Source organism: Pseudorasbora parva, chromosome 25, assembly GCF_024679245.1.
Source record: "Pseudorasbora parva isolate DD20220531a chromosome 25, ASM2467924v1, whole genome shotgun sequence".
Lineage (NCBI taxonomy): Eukaryota > Metazoa > Chordata > Actinopteri > Cypriniformes > Gobionidae > Pseudorasbora > Pseudorasbora parva.
Window position 1 is genome coordinate 24,122,659 of NC_090196.1, and position 13,996 is coordinate 24,136,654.

General features: G+C 38.0%; 1 protein-coding gene across 3 annotated transcripts in view; it reads left to right on the top strand.

Annotated features, from left to right (window-relative positions):
• Positions 1 to 13,996, top strand: part of ntrk3a (neurotrophic tyrosine kinase, receptor, type 3a) — a 338,706-nt gene that overhangs the window by 304,082 nt on the left and 20,628 nt on the right. For all 3 annotated transcript variants that reach the window (XM_067435678.1, XM_067435676.1, XM_067435677.1), the window contains exons 13-15: positions 1,838 to 1,968; positions 6,612 to 6,784; positions 11,039 to 11,282. In XM_067435678.1, coding sequence (XP_067291779.1) covers positions 1,838 to 1,968; positions 6,612 to 6,784; positions 11,039 to 11,282 — 548 coding nt within the window. The remainder of the gene's footprint in view (positions 1 to 1,837; positions 1,969 to 6,611; positions 6,785 to 11,038; positions 11,283 to 13,996) is intronic.

Below are 13,996 nucleotides of genomic sequence, written 5' to 3' on the forward strand. Positions count from 1 at the left end.
TAAAAAAGAAATTGTGTTCTGTGGTGAAGCTTTGGCTACGTCTACATTAATCTGGATAGATTTACATTTTTCGAGTTTACGTTCCAATGTCACGTGATTTCAGCAGTTTTTAACGTGATCCGAATCATGAATCAATGCGCTGATTAATAACTTTGATACTTTGCTTTGAAAACCCATCACTGTATAAGTCGTTATTTAGTTTTTTTGCGCACAAATTTATTCTTGACGCTTCTTAAAATTATTGTAGAACCACTGTAGTGAGATGGGCTTTGTAGCGACGTCTTTAGTGCCTTTATGGGTCTTGAGAGAGGAAATGACATTGGTGTCAATGAAGGCCTTTCTGAGCCATCGGATTTCAACAAAAATATCTTCATTTGTTTTCTGAAAATTAATGGAGGTCTTACGGGTGTCGAACAACATTAGGGTAAGTAATTAATGACTGAATTTTCATTTTTGGGTGAACTAACCCTTTAATAGCTCTTCACTTCCATGGTTTTGTACGATTGCATTCACATCAGCAGCGAACCGTATCGGAGTTCACATGAACCGAACTCAAGACTAGCTTTTTAAGAAGACTCGGTTCGAAAAGTGAGGCATTTCCTCAATAATGCAGCACCATTGACAGTCTAAAAACAACCACTTTTTAAAAAGCTTTTCTTGGTTGCTTTCATTTCTGATGGTGACCCAGTCCCTATATTGTTGTTCTACCGATCAAATTCTTTATAACATCCAGTGATTATCTGTACATCAAAGGCAGACAGGAGATGATCTGCAGATTATCACCTGCCGTCTTTAATGTTGTGCCGATATTTATTAGGGTGTTTGAGGTTACATTCCTCACTCAAGGGCAGAGCCGCAGTAAGGCTCAGCGGGGACTTGAACCGGCAGCAGACTGGCTGCTGCTCCATTACCCTGCCCAGTGGACCAAGTGTGACTTCATTCATCTCGGTTTCAGTGGCAAATCTACCTGATCTCTTGTGTTCAGATCATTTCATACTGCGGCCCCTGGTGGGAGCTCACACAAAGATTTGGCTTTAAAGCAATGCAAATGTATGTGTGTTTTGTGTAAATGTACACAACAGGCATACGTTTTAGCAGTCTGGTTAAATTAAATGCTTTCAGAGATCACAGAAACTATCTAGGTTAAAAGTGATAAGTACATGAATGATGAAACACAAGTTACATCAAAGGGCTGTCATCAGTGCATCATGTTTTGCAGGTTTACATTACCTTGCATATAGTTGCATTACCCTTTATAATGTAAACATTAGAATACATTTGCCTTCCGTGTGACATTTAGGACTTGACATTTTATTTAACTGATTGTAATATTAATATTTTTTTTTTTAAATGAACAAATGTGTGTGTGTGTGTATATATATATATATATATATATATATATATATATATATACCCATTAACTGACGAGCGCAAACCTTAATAAATCACCTTCGTTGATTCATTTAATTTCTCTCCTTCCATAAGTTTTGTGTCTCAAAAGGAAACTCCTACAAATACAAATGCATTAAGGTCAGCTGAAAATAATAACCCTTTCCACGCCTTTTCAGCACTAATTCTTCACTGTGTGTCCTTAATTCCTCTAAAGTCGTTTTCTTAACGCCAAAAGAGGGTTTGACACTTTTAATAAATCTGGTCCTATATGTTATAAAAGTTGGTGCCACGTTCCTTTAAGTTACCTGATCGGTCTGAGTGACAGCAGTCTGGCTCTTGAATTCATACATTTCTCAATCTCTGTTTTGCAGCTCCGCCCGCAGGAAGACTGTCACACAATCCACTCAATCTCTCTCTCTCTCTCTCTCTCCCTTTCCCCCTCCAGATGTACAGCACATTAAGCGCAGAGACATCGTGCTGAAGAGGGAACTGGGCGAAGGGGCCTTTGGGAAGGTGTTCCTGGCAGAGTGTTACAACCTAAGCCCCACTAAGGACAAAATGCTGGTGGCTGTCAAGGTAAGAGATGATCCCTCCATTCCAGGAGGGCCATTGCGCTCTCCAGTTACACAGTACTCATTCGAAAGGTCAGGCCCCTTTTTCCAGCCCCCCTCGGATGACATATAAAGTTGATCCTCCTGCGCCCGCCAGAGAGGGGTTTCTTTCGGGGAACGATCGCTAGATGTCTTGGTGGTGGAGGATTTGTTGACTAAGATCAATGATGGAAAGAGCTCTGCTGTGCTCCGAGGAGAGATCAGCTACAATAGCATTTAATATTTGCCATTGATATAAGGTTTGGGAGGGTATTAAGATATTGCAGTGCTGTGGTTTAGTCTTCATGACATAGACAAAGTGGAATGAGTCACTGCTGTGTGCAGACAGTTCCTGGATAATGCCTTAACATGGTTTACCACATGAGACTATTCACCAAGGTCAAGGCACTCACCATCCAGTGAGCTGAGGCGGTCTATCGAAGGAGGTCTTCAGATCAATGCTGATCTATAAGTGCATCAGTGTGTCTTGTCAATTTAGAAATGCCAAATTTTCAAGGTTTTACAGATGCTGAAATGAAATATAAAGTCAAACATATACTTGGTATTTTGTTGTGCATGTTGTTGTGAGTTTTTTTAGAAGAATTATCAGCTTTATCCTAATAGTCCTAATCACTCTCCTGACCAAAATCCACCAACCCACCCACCTACCTACTCAACTGCCCACTCCCCAACCTACCTACCTACCTAACCAACCAACAAACCATCCTAACTACCTACCCACATACCTATCTAACCCCCCACTCACCCACCTACCTATGCACCCACCGATCCATCTACCTACCTATCTACCTATTCACCCACCCACCCACCCATCTACTTACCTAACTGTCCACCCATCTACCTACCTAACCACCAACCAACTAACCAACCTACCTATCAATCCACACACCTACCTAACCACCAAGCTACCTACCTATGTAACCACAAACCAACCAACCTACCTAATCACTCAACTACCTACCATCCTAACCGCCCACCCACTCACCTACAGTGGGGCAAAAAAGTATTTAGTCAGCCACCAATTGTGCAAGTTCTCTCACTTAAAAAGATGAGCGAGGCCTGTCATTTTCATCATAGGTACACTTTAACTATGAGAGACAGAATGAGAAAAAAAATCCAAAAATCACATTGTCTGATTTTTAAAGTATTTATTCGCACATTTTGGTGGAAAATAAGTATTTGGCTACCTACAAAAAAGATTTCTGGCTCTCACAGACCTGTAACAACTTTTTTAAGGGGCTCCTCTGTCCTCCACTCGTTACTTGTGTTAATGGCACCTGTTTCAACTCTTTCTCAGTATAAAAGACACATGTCCACAACCTCAAACAGTCTCCAAACTCCACTATGGCCAAGACCAAAGAGTTGTTAAAGGACACTAGAAACAAAATTGTAGACCTGCACCAGGCAGGGAAGACTGAATCTGCAATAGTTAAGCAGCTGGTCATGAAGAAATCAACTGTGGGAGCAATAATTAAAAAAACAGAGGACATACACAACCACTGATAATCTCCCTCGATCTGGGGCTCATCACAAGATCCAACCCTGTGGGCTCAAAATGATCCAAAGTAACAGAGGCTACCATCAGTAACGCACTACGCCATCAGGGACTCAAATCCTGCAGTGCCAGATGGGTCCCACTGCTTAAGCCAGTACATGTCTGGGCCCATCTGAAGTTTGCTAGAGAGCATTTAGATGATCCAGAAGAGGATTGGGAGAATGGCATATGGTTAAATGAAACCAAAATATAATTTTTTGGTAAAAACTCAACTTGTCATGTTTGGAGGAGAAAGGATGCTGAGTTGCACCATACCTACTGTGAAGCATCATGCTTTGGGGCTGTTTTTTCTACAAAGGGACGAAGATGACTGATCCATGTAAAGGAAAGAATGAATGGGTCCATGTATCGTGAGATTTGCAGTAAAAACCTGCTTCCGTCAGCAATGGCATTGAAGATTAAATGTGGTAATACAAAGTATTGAAATTAACTTTTGTTATTGACCAAATACTTATTTTCCACCATAATTTGCAAATATATTATTTAAAAATCAGACAATGTGATTTTCTGGATTTTTTTTTTCTCATTCTGTCTCTCATAGTTGAAGTGTACCTATGATGAAAAGTACAGGCCTCTCTCATCTTTTTAAGTGGGAGAACTTGCACAATTGGTGGCTGACTAAATACTTTTTTGCCCCACTGTACCTACCTAGTGCGCTCATATTTGGATTATAGAAATCAGGGAATAATCTTACCAGCACCTAAATCCTCCCTAAGCAGTTTTATCAGCATTATATCTTTAATTCATTAATTCAATCTTTAATAGAGAACTTTTTTTTCCTCCATCATCTGTATCTAAAGATTCTCATGTGCAGAACAACACAAGCAGCCACATATCCTGTTTACAACCAACTCATTGGAAGAAAATCACTTAATGATCTCTGACATCTACATTTTTTTAGATTAAATTTTAAACCGAAATTAAATTACATGGAGCGCAAATAGAGAAGTCTTCAGATTTGATATTAAAAAATGTATTAATAAATGTATTTATTTAAATCATGATTAACAGTTAAATTTAACAACTTTTCACAACCCTTTTCAATTTGATGCATAAATAGAAATTAAAATCTGTTAATTAATGTTTATCCATTTGCTATTTTTTCATTGGACAAATGAAAGCAGCCATGATGTGGGAGCAGCCAATGAAATTTAAAACACAATGCTCACTGAGATGGACTTCAAGTAAAGTAGCTGACCAATGTTTGTTTTAATGTTTATTTATTTGTCAATTTTGCAGTGCAAGACCTCCATACAAAGACTACAATTGTCTGATTTCAAAATTAACAAAAATGTCTCTCATTTGTCAATATATTAAAATCTTCAATCAAAAGGCAGAGATCTCAATAAGCTCTTTTTCTCATTAGGTTCCTTCAAGACCAACCATATTGTTCTTAGAGGAACCTAATGAGAAATGAATCTGAGCTATGCAACCCACATTCATTTCATAGCTCTATACTCCCACTGCATTTCAACAATTGTGTCGTTTTCATCTAGGAATTGTAGGAAAAACATCAAGTCTGAGGCAAAGTTGAAACTTAAATGAAAGCTAATTGAGACTCCTAAGCTTTGAAAGAACAACCTCTAAGCAATAAAACGTTCCTCTGGGAAGCTGCTTGGCTTCGTCAGCTTCATGGAGCTCCATCATGGCAGCTGCTGTTTGAAAACCGTCCAACTCAAATTCAGAGAGGTCAAGTTTTTCCTTGTGTTTTGGCCAAAGAGCTGCCAGCATCTCTCTCATACCTTTGCTCTCCCTCATCTCCACCTGATGCCCAAGACCTCCAGACCCTTATTACGAGTGACAGCCCCCCAGGTGGTGCTGGATTCGTCCCCTCTGCTCTCTCCAGCCTGTGCAGGTGGCCAATTCTGCAACACAGGGGTAATAAAGCATTATGGATAGGGATAGATACCTCGCCATCTGCGAATTGGTTCCCTCATCCATCTTGAACGCATGAACCTCTCTGCAATTCCTGATATGGATTAACCCACGGTAGCTCTAATTAAAATTAAACTGCGAGCTCTGAGGGCGAAACGCAATTATAACATAATTGAAGGAGCGATTCCTCACAAACACAAAGTGATGCTGCATCTGGCTGCAAGAGCGTCTGGGAAACCGATTGACATATCACGGCCAAGGCCACAAAGGAGGGTTTTTTTTTCGGTGAATGACAGGATATAAGATGACAAAAAGACGGATGTGTACAGGCAATTATTTAATCTGCCAGAAAGGACAAAGAGAGGCAGGAGCAAATCAAGGACGTCATGCTGGTCATTTGTGAATCTTCCTTGGCATCCCTAGGTTTAAAATTCTGAAAAATATATTAACGGTTTTGAATGATTTTAAGCACTTTCGACATCTACGATATAATAATTGTGTCAACCCATCAACATTTTGATTATGCATGTAAATATACTGTCAAAAATAGGTGGTTTGTGGCATATTGGATAAGATTGTAAATGCATAAACCATTAGAGACAGATCTGTTTAGATACAGATTAGTTGGAGAGGTTATTCTCGTTAACCTGATTAATTGTTCACTTGAATTATTTATTACTGACTAACTCATTTAAGCTCCCTTAATTAATTTACTTGTACCGTGAGTATGAACAAAAAAAAAAATCTTGAATGCACATTTTATTCCTGTAAATGTGCAATATATCCTGCGATATTAACGATTTGATATTAAAATTGTAATTACAAAATTCATTTCAAAAAAAGTATGTCTATTTGTCTAAAAATCTCTGATGTTTCAGAATAAATCCCCAAAAATGTCTAGATTAGTCAAGATACTAAAGTCTCCAGTGATCTCAAACTCATTTCTCATTAGGCTCCTCCAAGTCCAAACTATGCAGATGAGTTTGCAATCAACATACATTTTTTTTTAAATATTAAAAAACAACAACAAAGGCACACTTAATTCCTGGATATACTCTAATATTTATGATTTGTCTATGAAATATGAAATTTAATGCCCACAGTGCTCAAGTATCTGGCTGAGTATTAAATGTTGTGGTTATTAGACAATAAACGGTCGGTCTTCTGTTTCTCTGCAGACCCTGAAGGACCCCACCCTTGCGGCGAGGAAAGATTTCCAGCGGGAGGCTGAGCTGCTGACCAACCTTCAGCATGACCACATAGTGAAGTTCTACGGCGTCTGTGTGGACGGTGACCCACTTATCATGGTCTTCGAGTACATGAAACACGGAGACCTCAACAAATTCCTCAGGTGTGTGGATGGGTTCAACACACTACGCACGCATTGTCATAATGCAGTAATCATTGTGCTTTGCTTGTAAAATTATCTCAAATACAAAGGGAATTAGTTATTAATGATTGAGGTCACAGACCAAGTGGAACATAATTATACACCCACTGAATTCCAATGTGATGAATTTCAGAGTCTTACGATACACACATCCTCTGGAGTTGTAGTGGGCCAGGATTGTGACAGAAATGCTGAATTTATTTTAAAACATTTTTTTTTTTTTTAATGAAATGTTTTAAATAAAAACTAAATATAACACTTGACTGTGATATGTTACCCTGGACCATGAAACCAGTCATACATGTCAATGTTTTGAAATTGAGATTTATACATCATCTGAAAGCTGAATAAAAAAAGCTTTCCATTGACATATGGTTTGTTAGGATAAGACGATCTATTTAAATGTCTGGAATCTGAGGGTGCAAAGATCGGCTTTAAAGTTGTCCAAATTAAGTCCTTAGCAATGCATATTACTAATAATAATTAGGGCTGGCAAAATATTTAATCGTTATTAATAGCATGATTGTCATGAGTTAACTCGCGATTCATCGCAACTTAATCACACATTTTTATCAGTTGTAAATGTATCTTAAATTAATGTTTCAAGTTTTTAAGACTCTAATCAACATGGGTAGGGACAGATATGCATGCTTTATGCAAATGTACGTTTATCATTAGTGAAACCATACTCAACAGAGCATGAAGACTAGACATGTATCAAAGGTCACAGATGTTTTTCAAAGAACTTGTGCATTCCTCTTAAGCCTAAGCTTAAAAATTCAGGATAAGCATTCATTTCTCGCAATTTAAAGGGGTACTTCAGCGCTGGAAAGATGAATCTGTATTTAAACTGGGTCATTAATGTTGTAGAAATTTTTGAATTTGTTGCCTTCTAGACTGAGAAAAGACAGAAAATGTATTTTTGTCTCATGGGGATGAAAGACTACAAATCCCAGAATGCTTCGCTGCCCTGTGAGGCCATTCCCAAAGCCACCACTACTGGATTACTGTGACTGAGTTAGATAACACACACTACAATTAAATACTGAACGTGTCTGTTCAATATAACGATCGAGTCGCCACGTGAGTCTCACAGCACTAACTCAGATTAGGAGTCAGATTACATTTAACGTCATAAATGAGCTGATGAGCTCTCATGATGAGAGCTGAGGAAATCGCGACCACACTCGCGGCATACATTCACAAAGCGTGTTTAGTCTGGCGCGTTTTCAGCTCATGCCTTTGGAAGCTTAACTTTCATAGAAATTAATTTGAGAAGTTAAAACACTTACATTGCTTAGCATCCGTTTAAATGAATGCCTGCAGCTGAGCTGAGTGCTGTGAGTGCGATCTCCATCCCCCATGTGCGGGTTGAAAGCATGAGGAGAGAGCTCCCTCTGCTGGCTGTAGTCTTTAGCCTTTGGCCAAATTCGTATGAAAAACACACCATACCTGGAGGAGGTCCATAGTCCACGAGTAGGAATATAGTGTGGCCATTTTAAAAGCTGGAATATAGTGTGGCCCCTTTATGAGATTTGTGTTCCCTATTGAACTGCCGGTATTTTGTGCGTATGTGCCAAACTGTGCCGCGATCCCGTGAACGATGTGAGAAACACAGACTCAGGAGCGCTCTTGTTCAGAAAATTAACCTCCGTATTCGTTTTAGCTGATTGTAATGTATTTAGTTCAATAAAACAGATGTACTGAATGTGGGGATGGTGTTAATGATTTACCTCAGATATGAGCGAGAGAGCAAAAATAACAGCGGTGAGAAAGCATCCGAAGTGTATATATTTGTACCTGGGGCCTGATGGAGCAACGTGGCATTTTTCCACACTTAAATCGCGATTTATAACATAAAATAAACTAGGGGTAAATATGTGTGCACTATACGGACACTCTAGACCGTGCATGCACACTCTTTTACTGGAGTGAGCGAAGTAATGAAGTGAACAAGGATTTAAATTATGTTTTACATCTGATATACACATTTAGGTTAAATATGCCACTCTCATTAATGAAGTTAAGCACTGATACGCTTTCGGGGTGTTTCGGGAAGGAGATGGGGTGAAGATGCATGTATGCACAATATTTCGCTGACTGTGCTTTATAAAGGGAATTTTGTGGCAGTTCATGGTGCTGTGGATACTTTCCGGACGCACTGTACATGTGCAGAAATAAAACAATTCATATTTTTGATCAAATTCATTTTAAATAATGATGTACTGTAAATCTAATGACATATAGGCTATATATTGCCGACAGAATTACTCACAAAAAGGTTTCAAATTTCAATATTTTTATTGAGTAGCGAATCATTTTTTATATTTTAGCTATTAGTTCAAATTAGAGTTCAGATGTCAAAATGGTTGGGAACTTCAACCATTCATTCAACTCCAACCAACCATCTCTAACCATTAGAATGTTGTAACAAATTGAGTTGCGTGTCGTTTTCTTGTCGTTGTGATGTAAAATTCAGCTTTGCGATGTCAGCTCGGTCCATCCGACTGTGATTGATAGGTTACAACCATTCACAAAGGTACTGAACAAGCAATAGGAGGTGGATACAAAGGAGTACATGGGTTCTGACAGGGCTCTGTCGAAAGAGCAGAAATTGCTTTCTCTTTCCAGCTAGCAGGATTATGGAGGATAGCAGGCTTTGTCAAAACGGCTTCATACGTAATGACACTTTAAGGTGATAGATTCATGGAAGGGCAGAGAAAACTGACAGGGATGCAAATTGCATCATACAGTACTTGTTTCCTTTGAAGAGGAAAGTAATCTATTGGTAATTTGCATTGACATGAATAGCCGCATTAGCTTATTTTAATTTTGGATTGATTTGTTTTCTTCTGCATTCATGAATATAGCTTTAATTCTTATCTAATGCATGTCAAAAAATCATATACGTGAAGATATTGCTTGCCCTCAAGTTGTTCCAAACTTGTATGGATTTCTTTCTTCTGCTGAACCTCGAAATATGGGTTACCATAATATGGGTTAACAGTTAAAGAGCCCCATTGACATCCATAAAACGAAGGGGGGGAAAACACGATGGAAGTCAGTGGGTGTTTAGACATCACCTGTTTGATTACTGACATTCTTCAAAATATCTTCTTTAATGTTCAGCAGAAGAAAGAAGTGCATACAGGTTTGGAACAACTTGAGGGGGAGTACTATAGATGATGACAGAATTTTCATTTTTGGGTGAACTATCACTTCAAGGGCCCTATTTTAACGATCTAAGCACATGGTCTGAAGAAGGGGTGTCTAACCCTGTTCTTGAAGGACTACCACCCTGCAGATTTTAGCTTCAACCCCAATCAAACACACCTGAACCAGCAAATCATGGTGTTCAGGGCTGCTTGACCATTACAGACAGGTGTGTTGGAGCAGAGTTTGAACTGAAATCTGCAGGATGGTAGCCCTCCGGGACCAGGGTTGGACACTTTTCCGAATCCACTTTTGCTAATTTAACGACGGGAAATGTTGCCTCTAGTCTTTTAATGAGTCATGGGTGTGTTTTGGGGCAGCGTGCAATAAACACATTAAAACACGTAAATGTTTTATGCATATGGTTGTGTTCTTTATTCTTTTAAATTAATCTTTCTAAAAAAAATAAAAAATAAAAAAAAATATATATATATATATTTATATATATATATATATATATATATATATATATATATATATATATATATATATATATATATATATATATATTATTTTTTTCTTACAATATCGTAATATATCGTATCCTAACCCCTGAATTGTGATACGTATCATATCGCCATATTCTTGGCAATACACAGCCCTACCACCCATAGGAGCATATTACTAATGCACTCTTTAAATAATAAAAAAATATTGTGCCATTGAATTTAGACCAGGTTTCAGCTGGTCAATGGTGCAGTCTGTTTTAGCTGCCTCAAAATATCAACACACCATCCATGCGCCTAAACACACCTCGTTTTCAGACCTGCACGTCCGTGGGCGCACAAAAGTGTGCAATTATATTTGCTATGCAATGTGGCACATAAGGTGAAAATAATAACTGCCTCAGGCTGAAATTAACAAAAAACACTTGCATCGCGCCTAGCGCCCCATTTCGCAGGGTGTATGATAGGGCCCTAAGTGTGTCATCCAAATACTTTTTGGGAACGAAATGATAGAACTGAAATCATTTGGGTCATTCCGGCTATTTTATACTTACAGAGCTCATGGTCCAGATGCAATGATCCTGGTTGATGGACAGCCACTGCAGACCAATGGGGAACTGGGTTTGTCTCAGATGCTGCACATAGCCACTCAGATCGCATCAGGGATGGTCTACCTGGCGTCTCAGCACTTTGTGCACCGTGACCTGGCGACACGCAACTGCCTGGTGGGCAACGGGCTGCTCGTGAAGATCGGAGACTTCGGAATGTCAAGAGACATCTACAGCACTGACTACTATCGGGTAAGAGTGCTTTTGTTTTCATGTCGGTGGTAAAAACTTTTATAAGATATTAAATTATACAGCTCAGACAGTCTGAACCTGTATTTATCTCATTGATTAGTCATCAAATATCCACAAAACACGAATTAACCCCTTGTCAATTGTGGCCGATGATGGATCCATAACTGAATGCATAATTACTCATTTTTAATGACTTTTGAGGAGTTGTAATATTGATATCCAGCTGCTTTAGTGTTTTGAAAGACTTTAATCAAGTTGTTTATTTATAATCATTAGATTAGTCATAAGAAATGTTAATTAAGGACTAGGTTAAAAAAATCACTATAGTTGTTAATTCAAATTATTTTCAAGGTATTAAAAATACTAACATAAATACAAACATATTAAACATCTAACATCTAAATCATACACAGAGCTCTGAATACTAAGTTACTGTATATATACATTTGAGATTTTAAAAGCAAAAATTATCATATCCGTGTTTTGCAAGAATAATTCTGTAGATTTACATTCATAATGTGTGGATTCACAAGTATATAACATTTAAATTAAAGGACTATACAGTGGTGGCCAAAATTATTAGAACACCTGCTCAATCTGAAAATATTGTGCTTGAATATTGAGCCCCAAATGTGCTTGATGGGGTTGAGGTCCGGACTTTGAGGGGGCCAGTCCATCATTTTCAATATTCCAGCTGATTCCTTCAGTCACAGGTAGTTCCGCCAATAGTTAGAAGAAGGTTCCGGGTCATTGTCCTCTTGGAAAATGAATACAGTCCCAATAACACGACTCCCAGATGCCAAGTGTTCTAATAATTTTGTCCAACAAAGGTATTTTAAAGGTATACAGTTCCAAAAAAAAAATTATTCTGTGATCATTTACTCACCTGTCAATCCAAATTCATGTGACTTTTAGTGATTCTTGCATGACACACTAAAGGAGATATTTAGAAGCATGTACAAGCTGCTGTGTTATGAAAGTGAATGGGCACCATACAGAGAAGGAAAAATAGCGTAGGGAAAATACAGCTTGGGCACTTTGCAACCTATCTAAAATCAGAGAGGTTTGGAAGCACACAAGAGTCAGTAAATGATTATAGAAATGTAACTAATGCTTATTTTTGAGTAATATTCCTTACTATTCCTATAACTGAAATATACCTAAAAATGTGAATTCAGACAATTCTGACTCATTCAAGCTAGTTGGCTCAATTATGTGCTCCAGGCCCATTTGCGCTTCTACAGAAGATCCTCAATCAAAATCTTGACACAGACATGGGCCTCTCAGTAGATTTGGCCTAGATAACAGAGGGCTCAATTTGCAAGCTGAGGGCCCTAAATGAATTAAAATCTATGTCTTCACTTAGAGCTCAACAAGAGGATGAATGAGGTGACGCAGAATTTACAGAGCTCCTCTATCGCTCTACTAGATTAAGTTGATTTGAACATGATTGTTCATCTCGCTGCTTTGAATGTGACTCTCATTTTTAGGGCACTGAAGTGAAATGAGAATTTTACTCACTGTCAAAAGTCAAGGAATGATTCAGGAGCCAAACTGAAAAAGCAAACGGCTCAATCAGCATATGTACTGCTGCTGTCAGTGGCTTCTGGTGAACTTTTGAACTGAGGAGATAATTGCCATACGATGTATTACAAACAAGCCACATCAAATATCAAGTTTGGTTTTTTAAGTGTTTTTAAAGGAGTCATGACATGGAATTTCTTTATTTGAATATGTTCTTTGAGGTTTACTTAATACTTAATAATGATAATTAAGTGTTTGCACCAAAAGGCAAATGTGTAATTATCCATTTTAAGGGAGCTGCTCCTTTAAGACTTGTCACTAAACTGTTATGATTGGCTAACATCACTGCATAGGTAAAATTCTCATATTCTCTATATATACAATACATGTATGTGTATTATTTTTTTCTTTTATAATATTTTTTTTCCAGTTTTTTGCATGCTTAAAACGTTGTCTATCCTTGCCTACCCCAAGGTGGACAATGTAAAAGGGACCGGAAGCAAGAAAATATTTTGAATACACTGGAAGAAAAAAATAAGCCTGATGACCAAAAAGCGGCTGTTTACAGAAATGTGCCTGAAAAGTAACATATTTCTAAACACAGATCCTTCAATAGACACGGGTGGTTGCTTTTCCCAGAGCATCAGTCCTAATTGCAATGGAGGAAATATGTTACTTTAACAGTAAATGTCAAATAGACCATTGCATCTCATCTCACTTAATGTATTCTGTGGCTTACTTTATTTTAATGGCACTGTGAAATGGCTGATTGCACTCTGCAGCACAAAAGCGATCAGCGATCAATTTACTGTTCCTAACAAACAGGAAGTGACTGTTTTGAAAAGGCAAACCTAAATGTCTGTGAGTCTGCGAGGCATTTGGCATTGATGCATAAAGATGAGCAGCATGAAGTCTATTTAGTGATATAAATCTATACATTTCAATCAATACAGAAGACTATTAATCAGCAAATAAAATAGACTATTTCATTCACTGTTTGTGTAAGATTGTGTTTTAGGTTTATCTTTAAAGCCCTAAAAAGTGCATCCATCTATTATAAAAGTAATCCACATGGCTCTTGGGTGTTAATAAAGGCCTTCTAAAGGGAATCGATGGTTGTTTGTAAAAAAAAATATCCATATTTAACACGTTATAAAGTCAATTATCTAGCTTACGTCAAACCGCCTTCC